Consider the following 20,899-nt stretch of genomic DNA (forward strand, 5'->3'; position numbering starts at 1 on the left):
CAAGTGAGAATTCAATAACATCATTGTGGCTGTGTATTGGGAAATATTTATTTAATTGTGTTCTTTTTAGAATATTATGGTAAGCTAAATGAAACACAATTTCTGGAATTTTGAATCCGAACAACTCCCAAATGCTACCATGTTCTGCAAATTATCTTCACAGACTTATGTATTTACATGCTTTGGCGAACGTGAGTCTTATTTAGAATGCAGAATTCTATCTTCTGCCTCAGTCCCATTTATTTATTTTAAATTTACCAAGACTCTCTGGTCTCTGTATTTCATGGACTGTTCTTGGTGGCAGCTAGATTTGTGTATTTCTCCAGCAAATTGGGCCAGCATTTTCTGAGATCTGTGAATCTTTTAAGCAAATGTAGTGGTTAGATACCTCTGAGCAATGACAGTGTGGCAGGCTTATGTCCTAAGTTTTGAACCCCCTGTAGAAATTAATATGAGATCTATGCCTTGTAAGAAAAAAATCTCTCAAAACTGTTGCATTATTTATTTATATTCTTCTTCAAGGACTATACTTTTCAAGCCAAGAGATGACACAAAGGAGCCCTGGGCTGTATAAATATAGAATCTTTTTATTTTTTTGGTTAATAGATACAGTACAATTTTTGACTACATAAGAAAGCGTTGTTTTCAGTGCATACATTCTTCAGGCAGACAGGAACATGGCAGACAAACATTCCTTAGTGTTTTGAGTATTACATGGCACTTAGTTTATTTTCTTGAAGTCCCAAGTTACTGGGTTTTCCCAATTTTCATTAGCTGCTTTGACAACTCAAGGTCTAAGGAAAAATGAATTGAGTAATAAGGATGTGCTGGCTCTCGTGGCACAGGACAACGGGACGCTGCTCAGCACATACCACACTAGTCTTCCTGGAACCACAGCCCGTATGGCATCGCATTTGCTTGGGGTCCCAAATGACCCAATCCAGCAAGTTTTCTTTTCTATGCTAACACAATATGAAAACAACGTGTCAAACAAACCAGCCAGTGCTTGGGCTCAGCACTTACATCCTATACAGTGACTGACTCAATAGGGTCAAATGCAGAAGTCCTCCCTGAATTTTACTTGTGTAAGATGGACCTGGCGTCATTACTTTGGCAAAACACTTTCTAGGGTTTTTGTGGCATAGTATAAAAACAGGAAGATGGATCTTGGGGTTTGGCCGTTTCTATTTGCAGGGAGGGGCAAAAGAATTATTGCTACCTTATGTAATTTCCATTCACTTTATGATAAGAAAAAATTATAGGCTGATTTCTGAGTATGATACTGATCCTGGCTAACTCCTGTGTTCAGGAAAACCCAAAAATGCTTTGTCTTGTAATGTCGCTATTTGCTAGTGATGTTTCCCTGCAAACATTTCCAGGTGTTGTCCAATTGATGCTGGTGGGAGCTAGAGACCATTGACCCAAGACAACACCCTTCCAGCTGCAACAGGGCCAGATCAAATTCGTAAAGCAAGATAGGACATGACAAGGCAGTGCCAACGCTCAGCGTGAAGGATCGTTGAGAAGTTAAGTCACAAACTGTTGACTGGCCAGTTACAGGCTTACATACTGACTAACGTCCCTCCAGTATACAAGAGCATAAGCAGGCTAGCCTTGGGCTAGCAGTTAGCCCAAGCAGGCTAACTGAAGAGTGGTGTTTGCATTAGTGGGACGTCTTAAGCAGAGCAGTTCATGCCTGCAGGCAGCCCATAATGTATACATCTTCAGCTTTCAGTGGGTTCAAATGTCAGTGGTTTTGTTTGAGACTCTCAGACTTTAGGGTTTTATCTGACCTTCCTTGATATCCTGAGTAGATGGTGTGGGCCCAGCATCCTGGTTAGAACCCCCTTCTTGTGAGGATAACTTGGAAGAACCTAACAGAAACCTCACTGTTTGAGGAAGGACTAGGAGAAAGATGAGATTCACACAGAGAGTCACTAACCTTTTCCTCCAGATACCAAATATTGAAAAATCAATAGATTAAAAAGCTTCTCTAATTCAGGGAAGGATGCAGAGAGGCTTCCAGACAAACCAATAGAAAGTAGTTCCTCTTGCCTATATTGGAAAATTTTTAAGGTTTAAAAAGCTTGCTTTAGATTATCTAGTTCAGCCTCTGCAAGAGCAGAATATACAGGGAACAGCAGAGGGAAATGAGTCCTATACCTGATCTTATTCACAAGGCAGAGAAAAGCAATCCTAAGGGACTGTGAAGAACAAATATCAAGAAATAGATGAAAAGTAGAGAAAAGAGGAGATAGGAAACCAGAGGCTGTTAAAAACAGCAGCCTGAACTGCGGCATGGAGGTGAAGGCAGTTATCCTTGGACAGCAACGTGGCAGGTGATTGTTGGAGAGAAGACAGCGCATCTCTGTGGGGAGCGCTGAGTTCCCTTGCCCTAATGCTCTGGGGTTACGGGAGGACAAGAACAGTAGGAGTAAGCACCATTAAAGGAAACAGATACGTGTTAATACCAGATACCATTGAGCTCAGGCAGGTTAGATAAAGCAGGAGGCTGACAGGAGTGGAGTAAGAATCCCTGAGAAGTCTGAAAAAATAATAAACATCACATCATTTAAACAATTTGGCCCTTTCCGATCCTCTAGCCGATACACCAGCCTTCAGTTAAACCAGAGGCAGTGGAAATTCCTTGCCTTTACCATGAGCTGCATGGTGACACTTTCAGGAATGAGATAAACCTGCCAGATTCCTCCAGATCCCTGTTTCCTAACTGAAAGTAAATACTGTGGAGAAGAAGTGAGACCAGAGATACTCGCAGCCAAGAGGAGAATCGCTATGAAATGGCACTAGTAGGGTACTGTAAACTGGAGCCTGGCCTGCAAGCATTAGTGAAGTGTTTAGTAACAATACTTAACTCTGTTATGTCTGGGTATCTCTTTCCCTTTTGACTAAAATGTTACAAATTTTACCATATAAATGAATCACTATATTTGTTTCTACTGGGTAAACTATATACATCATTGTAAGAAAAGAACAATAATTAAATTAAGGGAGGAGAGAAGAGGACAAACAAAATATTAGTAAATAAAATAGAAGACATATATTCAATAATACTTTTCAGGCAATACTTTTGCTTGTTACATTTACTGTAAGGAGGAAAAAACATCACTCAAAATAAACATTGGAAACACAGCTGCCCAAAGATCAGTCACTTGCCATTTCCAGAACACTTGCAGGCCACTGTCGCAGGTTCGGAGGGTATCTTTGCTCTCTGAAGAAACGGCCATCGATTCCGCTCAAGACGGCTGTCGGTTTTACCACTGTGGAGGAGCCCTCAGTTTTCGGGGGGCTGTCAATGCAACCAGTGCTTTAAAATGTGTCTGGAGCACTTGAGCCTGCGCTCTGTTTTCACATCAGTGATGCCAAAAGGCTGATGCCTGCTGCTGAGAGCCAGAAAGGACCCGTGGGAGCGTCCGCTGGGGTCCCGCTCGGGAAACGTGCTTCGTGTTCCTCTGGTCCCAGGGAAACCTCTTCAGTTCATCCTTGATCACATGGAAAGCTGATATACTCAGCTCTCTTAGAAGCAGACGGTTCACCCAGCAGTGTTTCCCATTCTTTTTCAAAACAGAGAGCATACTTGCGGGGGGCGGTTTTCCCCTCTCTGTACTTATTTTAAAGTTTATAAGCAAAGGTTTTTAAACATCATCATTTTCTTACCCGACAGAACAAGGCACAATAAGAAACCATCTCGCACTGATGCCATTAACAGTAGAGCCAGACAAACTGTCTGCACCTTTCTTTCTTTTTGCCACGTGAATAAATTATTTCCAGAAAAAGTGATTGATTATTTGATCAGAGCTATAGATGGTTAATTTACTGTTTGATGAAAGACTGATCCAATGAGTTTTCTGAGGCTCAGCAGATGAATTCTTTCCCAGTAGTTTCTTCTGTTATATGATGAGCTCTACTGAATACATAGGTACTAAAATACAAAGAAGTGCAAAAATGACCATAAAGCAACTACAGACCACAGCGATCTAGCAGGTCCACTACGAACAAGGGGCTCGTGAGTTACTGCAGGTGATTTCCTTACTACATCGCATCGGAAGTCAAGGAGAAGGAGAAGCGCAGTTCCCGAGAGCCCGTCCTTCAGATGCCTTAGCATTCACAGTTAACGTGGATGGGGTTTGGAGATTTGTTTCCCCCTTTGATAATACCTGAGGCTTGTTTGTGTTTAATTCAATGTAACCAACTGTAACTGATCATCCAGAAGTGTTTTCTTCACTGCTGCCAGGGTGTTTAGGCTGTCTTCGCCAAGGTAATGTAATTGGTTTGCAAGTGTTGCTTTTTTTTTTTTTTTTTTGCCTTTAGTTTGTAACTGGGGAGAAAAATTCTTTGTCTCTGAAGAGACAAAATTGGTGTCAAGTCTAAGAAGAAAAGAAAAGGCTTGTGCAGACTTTGGAAGAAACCGCACAGAGAGTCATTTCTGGATCTAGGTTTGTAACTTAGGAGGTTTTAGCCTTGACTGTCAATGAACATCTTTCTCATTCAAGCTTTTTCTACTTGCAACCTAGATACTTTTTCCCTTCCTAGATTTCTGAAGTCAACTCTGATTGATTGTTACATGGCACATTAAATGAGAAGGATTATTTGCTTATTTTTGAAGTTGTTGTATGCATGGGGTATGCACGGGACCTGGGGATACATACTTGCAGACCAAAAGTCCCTGCCACACACAGCTTTTGGGCAAGGGACAACACACTTTGAATTTCTAAAAGGTGAGAATCTGTGATCCGTTCAGTCCTGCGTGATTAGGCTGCAAAACAAGCTTTGAATTACCATGAACCCATGAAGGGTTTACATGCAGAGGGCATTGCACATCATACCATTACCTTTGCAAGACAGTCAGAGACAAATATGTGTCACATATGCTTACAGTTTAGCATGGGCTGGTATTCCCAGGATCAAAGTGTTGGGCATCTGCCACAGAATCCAAAGGAATTTATTTATTTATTTATTTATTTATTTTAGTAAATAGCCTGTGTGCAGAAAGGAAACATAGAAATGTTGTTACTCTGCCAGTGCCTCAAGGGTGTATGTGCGTTTACGTGTAACTCTTGTGTTGTATTTTATGCACATTCACACAAACGTGTGTGTGTGCGCTGGGAAATTCTGTCTCTTTAAGCTTAAGAAGGTTCTTACTTAAGGCAGTGATTTTGCCTTGCAATCCTTCCGGATGCATCTCCATCAAGATTCCCTATTGCATGTATGCTAAATAAATTGGTGTTTGAACAAAGAGAAAACACAGGGCAACACACATTGTGTGCCCTGATGGCCCAAAAGATACATGAGTCTGTCTGCTTTCTCTGTGCCATACCATTTTTAGGAGTGTATCCTCTAGGCAGTGGAAATAATTAAATCACCAATTGGAACCAAAATATTTTGGAATTCAAAATAATTCAAAAATATTTACAGGAGAAGAGATCCCAAGTTAAGAATGATGTTTCAATTTTGGATTTTCTCCAAAAGCAAAACATTAGCACGTATGGCTGTTGTTTTCAACTGATCCCTTACAGCATCGTACTAAACTATCCCTGCAGGATGTGTGCAGGACCAGCAGAATGAATCTTGATTTCACAACTAGCTTGACATGACTCTTGGTGACTCTTATGAATTAAAATGTGAATGAAAAATCTGCAAATGCCAGTGAACAGCCCCCACTGGGGAAGGAAGGAGTGGAAGCAGTTCTGGGTTACAGCTCCTACTTAACGGTTCTGGTAGACAGAATTTTAATTTACTGCATATGTTGCAACAGGCCTTTAACGATAGCAAAGAAGACGCTCTTAAAATGTTTCTATTCCCATCAGAGATGTGCCAGAAGAAACATATGAACCATTGTCCTGACAGATTTCCCTTCTATTTTTACCCAACCTCTTTATCCAGGCCTGGAGGCACGTAAGAATCTAGCATGGTTAAGAGAGGTGCAAGATGCCCTGTGTCAGGTTGGGCTGATTACACCGGAGGGGCCGAGTAGTGAATGACAGAGTTGTAATCTGGAGGTGGGCTGTGGCATTCCAGGTTTGGATCCATCGGAAGGAGAACAGAGTCTTCCAGTGTGAAGTCCATGGTGTCCTCTTCGACCTGTACTGCTGGCTGGTATTTGACAGCCTCACGCTCATGATCAGACAATATGGATTCTTTGCTCTTGCTAACAGCTCTCCGCCTGTTGAGAACAAACAGTATAATATATTGACTCTATCTCCATAAGGTTTTGTCTCTTTGTGTAATTAATGGTAATTTTTTTAAAAAAAAATAAGTATAGAAAGCATTTTAATTTACCTTTGCAGCATCCTGTAAGACAGTGACATTTTACAGATTGGATAAGGGAACTGAATTAGGTATTTCAAATAACTCGATGTTTTAAAAGTAGATTTAGGAATAAATCAGGAGGCCTGCTGCCCTGTCTTTTTAACTTACTGCATTTCCAGTGCACTGTGTATATCTTAGTTATAAATGCACCTGTCCTATACATACAATGATATTCTCTCTCATTGTTCTGACACAGGTCAGTAAAAATTTGACTTTTCTGAAAGCAGAACTGAAGGCTATGACTTTAAGTATAATAAATAATGAATAATCTGTGACAGACTGATTTAAAATGATACTGAAAGCAAGAGCGTGTGTTGAACACACTCTTGCAGCGTAGGGCAAAATCTCCCATATTCTCTAGCCCTTTAAAATTACTGAGCAGTACGCTACTGAAGGGCAGCGCTTTTCAACATTACAACTGCTGGCCTGTAACTGATGCTATTAAAGAGAGCCAGCTTTCATTTTCTGCTGTCTTCTCTTATTATAGATGATGAAGGCGGTGGGAGAGAAGCAACTTGCATCACATGGAGCAACCTCAATGTTAAAAGTAGGAGAACCCTGGAGAGGATTTGTATCGCAAGGTGACCTTGAGGAACAGCAAGCATTGTGGAGGAAAAAAAAAAGGTACTTTCTGTCATAGACTGCCTTAAAAATAATGTTCTGTTAAGCCTGGTTTCTTCCATCTGAGGACTTCATTGGAAGAAGTCTGGATAATTTAGGGTTGGTTCTCAAAAGGATCCCAATGTGAGAATGGCATTTGAACTCATCCACTTTGCTTAGGGACCCTTTAACACGCGTCTCTCTGGAAGAAGCCTCACTCGCAGACTGATGGTGGCATTGCTCATGTCTCGGTTCAGAATGACCTATGAATGTGCCTGGGAGAGTTTCAAATCAGGCAGTGCTCAAGCACTTTGTGTGTATGTTTCATATGTGTTTAAAGGAGCATAAAGCTACATTCCAATGACCCTAAACCAAATCCAAATAATCAACAGTTCATCAAATAATTGTTTAATTCATTACACTTATTTTATTTGTAGCGTTGTAGTGCTTACAGTCCCCAACAGTGGATCAGGGATTTGGTGTGGTGCTTTTAGAAAGAAAGCAAAGCCTGTTCCTGCTCTAGGAAACAAAACAAAGCCAAGAGACAGATACAGTAATTGGAGGAAGGGGAGGAAAAATCATGAATAGGAAAAGTAGCAGATCCAAGACACCAACTGTGCACGCTGTCATGTTTTTGTGATGGTACAGCAGAGAGAACTGCTGCAGGCTTAAGAGCAGGTTGATGCTTGGCATGACAGAATTGCAATACACAGTAGGCCCAGCTCCTTTCAACTATGAAAGGGTAAATATGTCCTGCTAGATTATGCCTCTATGACTTTAGAAGTTGTGTTATCTTGCCTCTGAATCTGGAACCTGTCAAAAGCTTCAGTTTTCCCACAAGCTGCAGATTTTCTCAGTCTGGCTGACAGAGCTAGTGTCAGTATCTTCACTGACAATTTTTGCTAATTCTGGAAAGGTCATGAGCGTGCAGTGCATTGGCTGGAGCAGAACACCGGTTTATGATCTGTGCACAACCACACTGAACAGCCTGTAGGGTCCATCTGTAAATTATCTATCCCTGTAGTTCTCTTCTTGGGGGAGTGTGTGGAGTAGGTGATATCTGTATATCATAGCCCGTAAAGCCAGTTGTTTTAAGCCAGGAGCTGAGATGTTCAGCCAAATTCAGACATAACAAACAGCTGCAACTCTAATCAGCTGCAATAGGAGACTGGCTGCTTTGTAGTTGGCTTGATTTCAGTGGGCTGTGGTGGCTTTCCACAGCATGTTTGCATCTCCAGCCTTGTCTCTGGGAAATGAACCTAGGACCCCTGAGTTGTAAGAGCCAGCCCACCGTGTCTTGCACATCTAGAATAAACTTGGGTTCTGTGGCTTCTGAAATGCAAAGGCAGAGACTATAGATTAAAGCTAATGTTACTGTGCTCTTAGACCTGCACAGGGCAACCACGCCTGTTGAGTGGCAAAGCAGAAATTCTAAAATAAATAGTAACCCTGAGAACTTCAACAAAAATGTAGCATGCTCTGCTGTCACAATCTAAGTTTTCCCTCTTTGTCCAGAGAAAAACGTGAGTGGAAACTTCTTCTGTATACTATACCTTTGGCAGCTGTCCCTTTCTGCACACCCTTTCTCTGTAGATAAATTCTTCCCTGGCATGAGCAATGGAACCACAACTTGGCTTCACTGTTTATTTATGTATTTTTCTTTTTGTTGCTCAGTTCTATTGACTTGTGTCAGACAATTCCATGGATGCTCTGGCTTCTAATTTGCCAGGTATTAAAGTTGTCAGTGGAGACAGGGAGAAGCTTAAAAGTATCTGTTTAACTTGGCCCCCAGCCTGCATATCTGAGTACAGGAGAAAAAGAAATGTTATTAGGGTTTAGTTTGGCCACACAATGGGAAATTTTCAGACCCGTGTAGACTCCCAGCAAGTGTTCTTGTTAGGTTTCTGCCCCTGTAGGTCAGGAGACTGGATATCTGGGATAACTCTGCCTATCACTGAAATCATGCTGGTGTTTGAAGAAGGACTCTTAAATGCTGACATCTAATATTTGCTCCAAAGACAGGAAACTGATGAGTTAGGTCAGAAGCAAGTTTTGTCATTAGCTGTCTTATGGCAGACCAAAATGCAATTAACTTTCAAAACTATTCCTTTTATCTAAATGCATTTCCTAAATTAAAGCTATCTAAGGGTCTTTGCATTCTTCCTTTTAATGCTCTATATTACTGACGCTTCAAGCTACTCCGCTCATGCTCAGCAACAGAGAAATGTACATATGCTTGGACTATATATTGGAAAATGAGACTGCAGCATCCCTTTTCTGTCTGTCCTTGAAATCTCATTTGCTACATAGAAACCGCCACACTGAATCAGACATCAGTCTTGCCTCCGGCAGTGGTCAGTACTTGATGCTTCAGAGGAAAGCAAAAACCCCTTTATGCTCTGAGCCAATTGTACTACCCTGTATAAGATAGAAGAATTCTCCCTGAGCCCCACCGATAAACATTTTCTGACTGAAGGCATTAGATTTGATTAATCACGCAATTATGCAGCTACAGAAGTTAATAAAGGTTATGTAATTAAATAATTTCATTAAAAGCTAGCCATTACTTGGTTCAGTGCTTTTCCTGGGTTGGCATTATACTGCCCCAAAAGGTATTTCCTTGCTGATTTTGCCTCTGCCTGACTTCTGAGTGCTGCAGCTGCAGGAGGCGATAAAAGAGATGTTCAGTTTTGATAAATCTGCTCATAACTGTGAACGTCTCAGCCCAGTCCCACTTGACTGTTAGTATTCTCACCATGGCACAATACTGAAGATGAGGCGTGTGAATACCGTGACATTCAACTGAAAAGCATTTGCTCACTGACCCAAGCTGGTCACATTTTACACAATGACCAACCTGAAAACTCGCTTGTCCTTGCAAGAATGTGTACTGTTTGGGGCAGGATAAGGGGAAAGATGAGAATCTGAACACTGCCATTTCCTGACCTCAAACAGATTTTGTAACCTAAAGGACCCTCTTTCATAACGTGAACGTTTCTGTGGAGTGCTGCTTGGGTAGACATGTTTCGCAGAATGTGGTGAGCTGGTGCCAGCCTCGTTTCATAGGCTGAGACTAGAGTTAGCCAAGGCACAGCACTGGACTCCTCTCTTTCATAAAGATACAAACAAGCTAGGGAAATTTATGGGGAGAAGTACAAAAGTGATGAAAGCCCTGGAGGAATCGATACTAGAAGATTAGAAGAATCCAAATCAGTAGCAGCAAATCAACTAAGAGTGACATTCAGAATTACGACCAAATCCTGCTACACTTCAGGCTGTATTTCTGTAGTGTCCCTGAGCCTGGTGCCAGTGTCGAGTCTCTTAGATGTGAAACCAAATGAGGTGGAGGAACCTACTGGTGTGGACCCAGTGTTGATAACTGAAAGCCTGCCGGGTCTGTAAACAGGACTGTATCAAACAGCCTGAGTATCACAGAGCTTGAGCTGTATGCTATTGCACACACGTGTAGCGTGGGGCCACAATATAGGTAGTAGGTCTCGGGAGCCAGACGCAAGCTTGGACAAGTGTATTTTAGTGTGGTACTGTGGGTGGTGAGAGCCATTAACAGTTCCCATTTTTACTGTGCTCTGTCAAATTTCCTGGGTCAGAGGAAGCTGAAAAGTCTAGGAATTAAACTAGATGAAGGAAAAGTTAGCCTGAATATCAAGTAATCTTTCCCAATCTTTTTTAAGTTTTCTGGAGAGGTGTCGAAGTTGTTTAGAAGACAATCCTGTAATAGCTAGAAGGCCTAAATGACCTAATGGGACTTTTTCATCCTCCTGTACAAACCAGAGATTTTGGTTAGAGGTAGAAAAATACTGAAATCATCAAAGAGCTGGGAAATCATTACTGGAGCTGTTTATTTTATGTGAGAGGAGGCCAGTTTCTATTAGCCTAAATCTCAGGGTCAATGACTTGAAGAGAAGCATGGAGAAAGAGACATGGCTGTAAGAAAATCACCCCATCCAGCGAGGGACTACAGTGCTGTGGAGCACCTCTTATGGCTTTGCAATGTGACGCCCAAGTATCTTGTCCTCAACAGGAAAAACTAACAGATTACTGTGTCCATGTAGAAATCCTGGCCTCGTTCAGATGCTGTGTTTAGGGAAAGATGAGAAATTGGGCTGAGCGTTGCCAAGTAGAGCAGTTTGTCTCATGACCGCATCTCATAATAACATGTAGGAGCTTCAGGGCTTTATAACAGCTTTCATAAGTGTTTAATGAGGCACAGAGTAAGTGTGATTAATATTTTTAAATTTTTCTGCAAAGAAATAAATAAAAGGGTTATTTTTTCTTTTGATAGTTATGACTGATTCACAGTTTGCTTTAATATATTTTAGATGGGGTGCTGTGCGGTAAGAACTTAATCCTGCATTCCCCTCTGGCAGTATCAGTGTATCAGTACTCTACCAGCACGGAGAACTCAAGGGGTTAGGATCAAGAATCCATTGTTTTGAAACACCTCTAAGTACAAAGTACAGCTAGCATAAAGTTTTAACAGGCCAAAGTCACCCACTCGTGAAGTATGCGTCCCCTCGCACACGTGGCAAAGCTGGTCAGCGGTCCCTGACACTAGCTCCAGCACTCAAAATGCAGTGAGATGAAAAGCACTGCAGTCAAAACCAAATTGAGCACCACAGCCTTTCACAGTTCTCCTTTTAGCCCTCGCCACTGTAAGCATATACTATAATCCTAAAAGAAAGTGGCTTACATAACTCAAAGTTACTTATATTTTGGAGCTCGTCAGGTCATAGTGCAGGGTGCTACATACAACAGTAAGTACATTTGCTATGTCAGCGTGCTCGTTTCAGAAGAAAAATCTTCTGAAACAAAGTTTTGCTATGGAGCAAACATATTTCCATGCCATATTTTTCTGAGATTGTGCAAAAGGATTCTAGCCAATCAGCTGCATTGCATTTTTGTTGGGCACCTTGCATTTGGACATGAATGCCTGATGCTCCTGAGCAAAGTCAGTTTGTTTCAATATTATTGACTTGCCTTAGGCCCAGTTTGGCTTTGGCAAAGGCAGAGCTCCCAGTGATGTGATCTGGATGCAGCATCCAGAGCCCAGAGCATATCAGCTGAGCCTCAGTCACCTGGTGTCATGGGACTTGGCCAGGGCCAGAGAAGTAATTTCAGAGCAACTGAGGATAATTGGGTTGGGAGGGGGAGAAGGGAAAGGGATGGAGGGAGGACAACTGAGCAGATATAAAACCTATTATAATTTTAAACAATAACTTGATTATAGAGTCTCTGGGAGAATTTTAAAGCAGTGCTTGGCAGTAGCCTGTTAATATTATGAGATGCAACCTGACACCAGAGTCATCCTATCATTAAATCCCCTCTATGTTGAATGCGCTTCCTTGAATGCTAACTCCAGTGTCATTATCCTGGCCAATCTTTCTGCCTCTCACTACAGCTACGGTTGCGGCTTTATACTTCAGCAGCATAAAACACTCAGAGCTCAGAAACGCTTAGTCCAGTCTAACAGCGGTTCCAGGCCCAGAGTATCAGATTCATCTTCAATAAACTCTTGACACTGACACTCTGTGGTGTGTAGTGTTGCCAAATTTTAAACTCAACAGAGAAATGAATGCAAGATAAATAAACAGCAAGATTTTGGCAATAATAATAAATGCAGCCACCCTGGTTTAGAAAACATGCTAAGCCTTTGAACAGTTTTATTTTAGAAAAGGAAGACTGTTTGAAAAAGATCCAGGGTAAATGTTTTTGGTAGAGAGAGATACACAATTAACAAGGGTGACTTTATCTCCTCTATTAAACCAGCACTCTTCTGACCTCTCCGAGACTATTCTCTATGCTTTTGAGGCTTGGTTTTCAAGTTAGTAGTGCAGTAGCACCAAGGGGTGTCATGTCCTCAAATGAGAGGGCATCAGGATGCTCCGTGACTATGTAAAACAAGTTATTTGTGCCAATGATAGTCTGCAAGATTAAAAAAAAAACCAAACAACTGACAAAATAGCTTTCCCAGCTGGACCTCAAATACTAATGAAGGATGTGGCCAAGAAAAAAAGACACCTCTGTCCGTTCAATGGTAGCTGGGACCTGGGAATAAGGAGACAACAAACACAGCTTGCTGCAGGGTTTGCTTTTATAGCAGACCTCTGTTAAGATGGTCTTTTGCGGTCTGGCTGGCACAGAAAGTATCAGGTGTCTCCCGATGAATGGAATCCCTATGGAAGTGTTGACTGTAAACGGGGAGAGCCCCAGATGGTGTGGGTGAGGCAGAGACTCGCTGAACCCAGCAGAGCCGTGTTACTTCACATTCACTCCCAGTGGGCCTGATAGCAGTTCAGAAGGTTTTCCTGGAAATCTCGAAAGAACAGGCTGTTATGGAATTCTTGTGTTTCTACATCTGGCTGGATGTTGATTTTTCTGATTTGCAGCAGAAAGCCTGGAAGGGGGAGACATAGAACCTTCCTCTGCCAACTATTTATCCAAACGAGGGAAATGCAGTACGGGAAAGAGCAGTCAGAGGTGATTGACAGAAATCTTTAGAATGATAAATCCTATCAGGGAGGCTGTGTGTGTGTGTGTGTGTGTATGTGTTGGATTTGTGTCAACATGACATCATGCAGAAAAGAGAGGTAGATCAGGCCAGGTAAAGCATCATAGTAATGCAGCTCCTGACATTTGAGCTCCTTTTTTTAGAGCTGGTGTTATTTGGTCTCCATAGCAATGCACTGTGCCGTGCAGAAATCCTCTCAGCATGTGCGTAGGATGAAAACATGGAACCGTATCTAGATCTCTGGTAATCCCCCAACAGGTACCACACTGGGACAGTGCTACAGGGAACATACTGCGGAACAACATTATTCCTGAAGTCATGCTCCTGTCCAACTGAGTCTGTAGCATTTGAGTGCTCCCTGTTAGTGCTGCAAGGCTCTAGCCTTCCTTGTGTAACCTTTTCCTCCTCTCCTGCCTTCAAACATCCCGGAATTTATGGTTTTAAGGCCTGGAAAGACAAGGCGAGCTCCTTCCATCTTGCTTTTCCCTCTGAGTGAGGGAGTTAGCCCCTCTGAAATACTGCTAGATTCTGACTATGCACTCTCATGTGAACTCTCCCATACTATGCAGAAATTGCACTAGTTTTTTTCTCATCTATCATTTCTCTTTAATGTAGAAAAATGGTGACTTGATGTAGAAAAAGCAATTGCTCTGCTGGGAAAGAGCATTGAGTTTATTACTGAGGAAACTAGTAGAAATCTCATCAACAGATTTCAGAGAAAACTCTAGGCAATTCCATGAAAGTCTAATTAGCTTATTTAACTGAATAGGCATGGAATTCCTTGCTACAGAATTCCTTCTTTTGTAATATTTTGGGTAGCTATTCTTTGAAATTCTGCCAGTTGACATTTTAATCAGTAAAATGGGTTACTATTGTTATTATACTTTTCTAGGAAGGTGGAGAAGACCTGTTTCACTCCTAGGTCAGCTCTCTGCCTGTGTCTGATTGTCACAGAAATACAAAGAACTGTGACTAACTTAGCTAAAAGCTAAATATCTGCTTTTATTCTTCTGGGTCTGTACTATGAACGGATAAACATGTAGCAAACACTGGCACAGCCTCTATTTGTAAACCAAATATGAACAATATAATATAATAAGGATCATGAAGGTGGTCGGATGAAGGACTGTCTTCATAGCTATGACAAAGCAAATATAGAAACCATGTTTCTAGTAAATGCACTTGGTTTGCAGTGCTTATGCTATGCTTTACTATACATGCCTTCTTAACTCTTCTCATGTCCCATCAATTGCAAAGGTGCCACTCCTTCTGTATGTCTAAAGTTAAACATAGCTTTGTTAGACACTGCTATAATTATAAATGTTATTTTCTGGATTAGTAAATGAAGTTCTTCAAACTTTGTTCCATCAGTAAAGGAGAACACTGGAGAGAGAGTCAAGAAACAGCTAGAATAGGTATGTGTATTCTCAGCTCTTTTGCTCCTGTCATTTGCCTTGTGCAGAATATTCTGCCCCAGGAGATCGGATCGTGAACAGGAGAGACCAGCTTCACTAGATAGCACTCTCGTGGGTTTTTGAATGTGATTCAGAATCACAAGGCAACTTGGCATTTTGGAAGAAGAGTTAAATCGGTCGACAAGACATTATATGCTCAAAGCTGATGAAATGAGTTTTCATTTTTAACACATGAATCAACATTTTTTGTGTTAATTAACCTTCCTGTAACTTAAATGCAACAGTGCAGCATTCCTTTCAGAGACATGCAACTGTTTTATTTTCAACTTCTTTCTGGAAGCAAAATTTACATTATTTCTTTCTTGATCTTAAAATACATTAACCATGGTCTTTTGGTTATAGTACTGAAATACAGAGTTGATTCTCCTTCTAGCTTGTTTAGATAGTCTAACAGTTTTCCTTTTGGAATCAGAGACAAACCTGCAAATTTTGGAAGCATTTTTCTGAATGGGACACTGTCTTCAAAAGAAATATCCAAAAGTACTCACGCTAGAGCCATGATCCCATAAGGCCAAGAACGGATTTCCAGCCTCTTCGGGCTTTTTATCTCATCTGATGTCAACACCATCCCGCTGTCTGACTCCTGAGTAGCAAAAGGAAGAGAAGATCAGCAGAGTGCCAAAAGATCATGACAGCATGGAGCACTTTTAAATTAAAAAATGGCTTGCCATGGGGAGACTGTGGAGAAGAGTCAGACTAAACCACTATCAATGTCAATAGAGAAGGAAAGCCAAGGAGCTAGTTAGAATACCTAATTCCAGCTATCTTGTTCTGTGGTGATATCGCTTTTAGGCAGGTTGATAGAACTTCATCTTATGAAACTGTCTCCGGCTGCAGAGTAGACAAAGCAAGGGCAGGAGAATGTGGCATGTAGAGGTTGGGGCTCCCTCTCTATGCAGTTAGCAGGGAGAGATGGCCAACAAGGTGGCCATCTCTAGATGTTCTATCGTAGTGTTATATACTGATACGTGTGTACTGGAAATAATGTAGGAGCTACCAGCTATTCTAGGTAATCACAAGATTCCAGCCAACAACCTGGAGGGCAAATGTTTGCATCTCAATTGTGTGCTATTTAGTAAAGTGCTCGACGCATAGTTATGTCCAGTTGGTGTATGACATTAAGGCCATTCTTCAGAATATTCTCTTATCAGGGCCTATATTATCAGGTTTTGTCTGATTGTTCCTGATAATGCTGCTATTTTGCCTGAGAACATTTGCCTTGGGTTTGCGATGATAAATTTTTTGAGCTGCATTTTGAAAGAGCACTCTTAAAATGAACATATCAAAAAATAATTTGACATTTTCAAACTTGAAACTGATATTAAGCATGACATATGGATACCATCTAGGTAGGATAGCTGAGATATGAATGGACAGAAATTCATGAAGAATATATCCAATAATACTGGCTAGGCTCCTCAAAGAAAAAGTACCCTAAATACCTACTAGAAACATTAAAATTTTAAGGAAGTGGAAGTTCAGTATAATTTTGGCAAATCCAAGTGCTTTGCAAAGATATATAGCCTAAAAGGCTCATTGTACTTTAGTTATGGGGGTTTTTTTGTAAGCTGTCCAACAAAACTGTCTTCATTAGTTTTAAAGCTGAGGTTGTGATTCCACTGCACTTAAAGTTGAGTCTCGAGGTTGCAATTAAGATCAAGCTGTTATTGTGCGAAGTGCTACACAAGTTCACAGACATGCACAGTCCTTGTTTTAAGTAATTTAAAAAAAATATTAAATGTTCTGAGGGGGCTCCTTTGCATTTGAAATATTTCGTGATGCTGGAAAGTTGTATGCCTGTCTATCTGTGCAAACCAAGAAAGCAAAAGACTTCAACATGGGAAGTGAAACTCTAGTTAATCTTATTTTACCATTCAAACTGATTGAAACAGGAAAAAATAATCCCAGCAAACAACAAATAGAAAGCAAAAGCTTTTTTATAAATGCTTTGGTAATATATTAGTTGTTAATGAGATCAGTTTGGAAACTGGTTTTCAAATTATAAAGTAAAATCCTAAATTAAGTCTGTCCAAACCCCAGTAGATCCCAGCTTTTCTCTCTGTTTTTTTTTAAATCTTGACTGTTTTCCCTTAAAATCTGTGGTCTAGAAACTATTTATCTGAGCGCTGCTTTGGATTTTCCTTACAGAAAAATTGTTAAAAGAATATCAATAGCGACTACAGATAATTAGCACAATTGCAGGAAGGTGTGGTAGAGCACTTTTAGAGTTCCTAGGCAACTATTTGAAATGATGACCTAATCAGTATTAATGTCTTTAAATTTAAGACAATTTTACATAACCCAAGTGCACTCACTTTGTCCAAAAGTAGATCACACCGTAATTTTGCTTTAAAAGATCCTCACTGAAATATCACATTTATTTCTGATCTGTTAATGTATTATTACCCTTTTTCGAAACTTTTCCCCCTTTATGTAAGAACTTTAAAATGCCATGAACAGGGAGCATTTAGGAAAGTAATGCTCATGCTGGCAGCAGTAATCTCTTACTGATACCGGATCTATCTAGTAAATGTCTTTGTGTGATTCAGAGACAGATTTTTATCCTGCAAAAGGAAAGATGCAGGAGCCAGGGAAAATTCTAAGCCGTCTAATCCCTAAGATGCACTGATAAAGGCACAAATTACATCTGGCAAAAGACTAGGGAGTAATGGGCATCGATTTGTGCTAACAAGAGAACAGATGAGAAATACGCTATATTTGTCAAGGACATGAAATATGTCTGGGACAAGTTGTAGCTGGAGACTTGACCCTTCCAGGAGAGTGGGTTTGAGGAATTGCTCAGTCCAAGAGGGACTCTTAGCTGGAGCATGGGGACCATGCCCTGGCTAGCGGAGTAGACAGGCTGGCTTGTTTCTATTAAACTGGACGCATCTTTCTTTTGCTGCACTAGCCATCTGGTACTTGTCCTCTTCCTCTGTTAGAAGGTTTCCTGAGGGCTTCATGCTTCCTCCCTAAACTTTGATCTGCTTCAAACATGGATGCCTTACAAAGATGCCTCCTTAGTGGCACAGAATGTGTCAGTGAGGCAAGTGGTGTGGACTGCATATGGGACTGGAGCTGGTGAGTGCCTGAACCATAGCGGAAATTCATGAGTTGGGTTGGCAGTTTGTTTGTTTGTTTGTTTATTTTAAGTAAGGAAGAAAAAAATAGGAAAAAAACCCCTCCACCCTTGGAACCTGTAATTTCAGAGGAAGCCAACTAGCAGAACCATCACTCTGTAACAACACAAGCTTTTGTTTTCCACTGGAGTGAAAATGAAACCGTCCAACACCCTCCCACCCTGCAGTGCCATTAAACTGGCAATAAATAAGTTCACTTAGAGTGGGGAAAATCCAGGGTTAAAGCCCTTTGTGTGAATCAAGTAGAGCAGGAACTTGAATCTTGGTCTTATTCAGCCAGAACAGGATACCCTCACCACCACCAAGTTATTGGCTGTCTCAGCCAGCCAGAGTGTGTTCTGGACACATTTACTTCAAAAGGCTCCATTTCAATGACCTGCCATTTTCTTAGGGGGGAAAAACTGTATTGAAATATGTAAAATAAAGCCCCTTAGCCTGATCAAAGCCAGGATAATCATGCATGAGCTTCTCTTTAAATTATTTGTTAAACTAAATGCAGGTCCCTCTCTGTTGTCACACAGACCTATGTGTGAGATGCTAGGGCCAAATCTTCTGCTTGATTTAAAGCTTTTTCTTACCAAACAGATTTCAAAAGCTCTAATAACTGTTTCTGGTGCTGGTGACAAGTGATCTGTGAACCCGGTAGAGAAGGATGCAATCACCTCACTTACCTCATGCATCACTTTCTCCTTTTCCACTGGCACCTCATCAAATGTCTTCACACTCAGTGGTCGCTTCTTGCTGTTGTTACTGAAAGCAAGAAAGTTGAGGGGTCAGCATAAAACCCAAGCAGATGCTGCACCAGTTGGTAGCTCAATTAACGTCCTTGACACAGCTCAGCTTCCTGGACCACTCTTCTTTTTTCATCTCTTGTTACTAATAAACAATGCCCTGAGAAATTTGTCTGTCCAACTCCTTTAAAGCATTCATATTGAGAGAGGACAACAAACAGTGCCCAGATATATCAAATCTTTCTTTCCCTCCCACCCCCTGTATATGTCTTTCTTACCCAGTTTCCACGGCACTCCAGCGATTAACACAGTTGTTCAAGTTTTCTTCCACAGGGCAAGTTTTAGAGTTAGGTTCTCCATCAGGACACAAGGTGATGTTCAGTGGAATATAGTCTTTACCATCCTACACAATTAATAACAAAAAAAGACCACAAAGCTGGTAAAGATAATTTTTGTACTGCATCTCAGATGTAAAAGGTTATTGTATTCTACAGAGCTTTACACTGAGAAAGGACTAGATTTTATTTTAACTTTATGATGTTTCTTCAAAGTGATGATGATGTTCTTCACAGCGTGTGCAAGTTAGAATGTGTAGCTTTAGCCAACATTTACTGCGTAGGAAGCTTTGTATGAGGCAAACTGTTCACTTTGGGAAACCTGTGATGTAGCATGGCTGAAAATGGTCTTCAACATTCCAGTACCCATCTGCAGTTAGTGTGTTTTCTCTTCCAGGCATCTCAGCCTGAGCTATTGCTTCACTGGTCTTTATAGCAGTTACAAGACTTCTAAATGTCCCTCACATATGGCACAGCAGTGCAACGGTTGTATTGAGGGTGTCGATATATGTGCATCCAGTTTAAAAGTAGCTGGCATTGCTGACTTTCACAGCAGCATCTTTGATGAGTTTGCAGCAATTTCTTTGTGATCATTACTACATCCCAGATGTGTGGCTGTTCTGCCTCAGTGAAAGTGAACAGCATTTCACTGATCTGCACTTCAGGAAAGCAGTCCTCTATATTGTCATTGCGTTGGCCTCTTGGGGAATTCCAAGGGACCAGTCTCAGGGGCACCTAAATCCAAGTTTAAGGCACATGTTTGGGAGAAGGGAGGGAGTGGCATGAAGTCACAAAACCCCTGTGGTCAATATGACTTGAACAGATTTTGGAATTGGTAAAAGAAAATTGCCCATATATAGACTTTTTGCTTATGTTCAACTTAAGGAGCTGCAGCTTAGCAAAAGCAAGTCCTTAAAATGGTAGCCTTAAAGGATTTTATTTCTTGGCTTTACAAGAAATTGATGCTGCGAGTTTAACAGAATGCAGTACACATCTTAATAAGCTCTGCATTGTCATTATACCCCTGCAGTAATCTTCAGAAATGACTCTTCCTTCAAGTCCTAAAACTATTTGTCCAAATTTCCCTTTGCTTGTTTGTTGTTTGTTTGCGTTTTTTAATTTTGAGAAGCAGTTAAGTGCCCTATTCCCTTATCATGATTTTTATGTCTCCTTAATCTACTTTGGTTATAGGATAAAACTCACAAGCTCTTCATATTGCAAACTGGGCCCTCTTCAACTTAGCTTCACTAAATTTGTTTACAAACAGGAAGGAGCTGGAGGAGAGTGTTTGATTTCTTCTTAAATTAAATTGACAGTTACATAACTTGTCTGGTTGTTTTTACTGAAGAAGAAAATAACTAATTTAACTATTGTGAAATTAATAATTATGTAATTGACTTTCTGAGCTTTAAACTGCAACATTTTAAAGCTCCTAAGAGCACTGATGAACATAAGCTCAGAAAATGAGAGAGAAAATTCAGACCAACTACTGGCAGTTTACTATGTTGGAATCTAATTAAAATTGTTTGTGAGATAAAGCACTATTGTTCCTCTAAGGGGCCGCTGAGCCTTTTTTTAATTAATGTAAGTTTCTAGTTATTATGGATGGATCAACATCTAGTTCTGAAATATAATCCCCTTTGAATAGTTAACATTTTCTTTACTCATCCCAGCCATTTTCCTTTTGACCTCTGTTATGAAGTCAAATCTAGTATTACTGCTCAGCATAGTCTTTACCTGTGCACACACAAACACATATCCG

At 40.8% G+C, this 20,899-nt stretch overlaps 1 protein-coding gene and 1 long non-coding RNA gene across 14 annotated transcripts in view; one reads left to right on the forward strand and one right to left on the reverse strand.

The window, feature by feature from the left end:
* LOC129211696 (uncharacterized) overlaps window positions 1-20,899 on the forward strand; it is a 281,089-nt gene that overhangs the window by 59,692 nt on the left and 200,498 nt on the right. For all 10 annotated transcript variants that reach the window (XR_008578925.1, XR_008578931.1, XR_008578922.1 and 7 more), the window contains exon 3: window positions 6,815-6,951. This is a non-coding gene — a long non-coding RNA (uncharacterized LOC129211696). The remainder of the gene's footprint in view (window positions 1-6,814; window positions 6,952-20,899) is intronic.
* Window positions 568-20,899, reverse strand: part of LOC129211691 (vascular endothelial growth factor receptor kdr-like) — a 135,483-nt gene continuing 115,151 nt past the window's right edge. For 3 of the 4 annotated variants that reach the window (XM_054839176.1, XM_054839175.1, XM_054839174.1), the window contains 4 exons: window positions 19,081-19,205; window positions 18,743-18,821; window positions 15,420-15,514; window positions 568-6,181 (listed from right to left, as the gene is read on the reverse strand). In XM_054839176.1, the coding sequence (XP_054695151.1) occupies window positions 5,971-6,181; window positions 15,420-15,514; window positions 18,743-18,821; window positions 19,081-19,205 (510 nt within the window). In that variant the 3' untranslated portion in view covers window positions 568-5,970. Of the gene's footprint in view, window positions 6,182-9,494; window positions 9,587-15,419; window positions 15,515-18,742; window positions 18,822-19,080; window positions 19,206-20,899 lie in introns of all 4 variants that reach the window. The other variant, XM_054839177.1, reaches the window with a different exon arrangement.

This window comes from Grus americana, chromosome 12 (assembly GCF_028858705.1).
Source record: "Grus americana isolate bGruAme1 chromosome 12, bGruAme1.mat, whole genome shotgun sequence".
In the NCBI taxonomy this organism is placed as follows: domain Eukaryota; kingdom Metazoa; phylum Chordata; class Aves; order Gruiformes; family Gruidae; genus Grus; species Grus americana.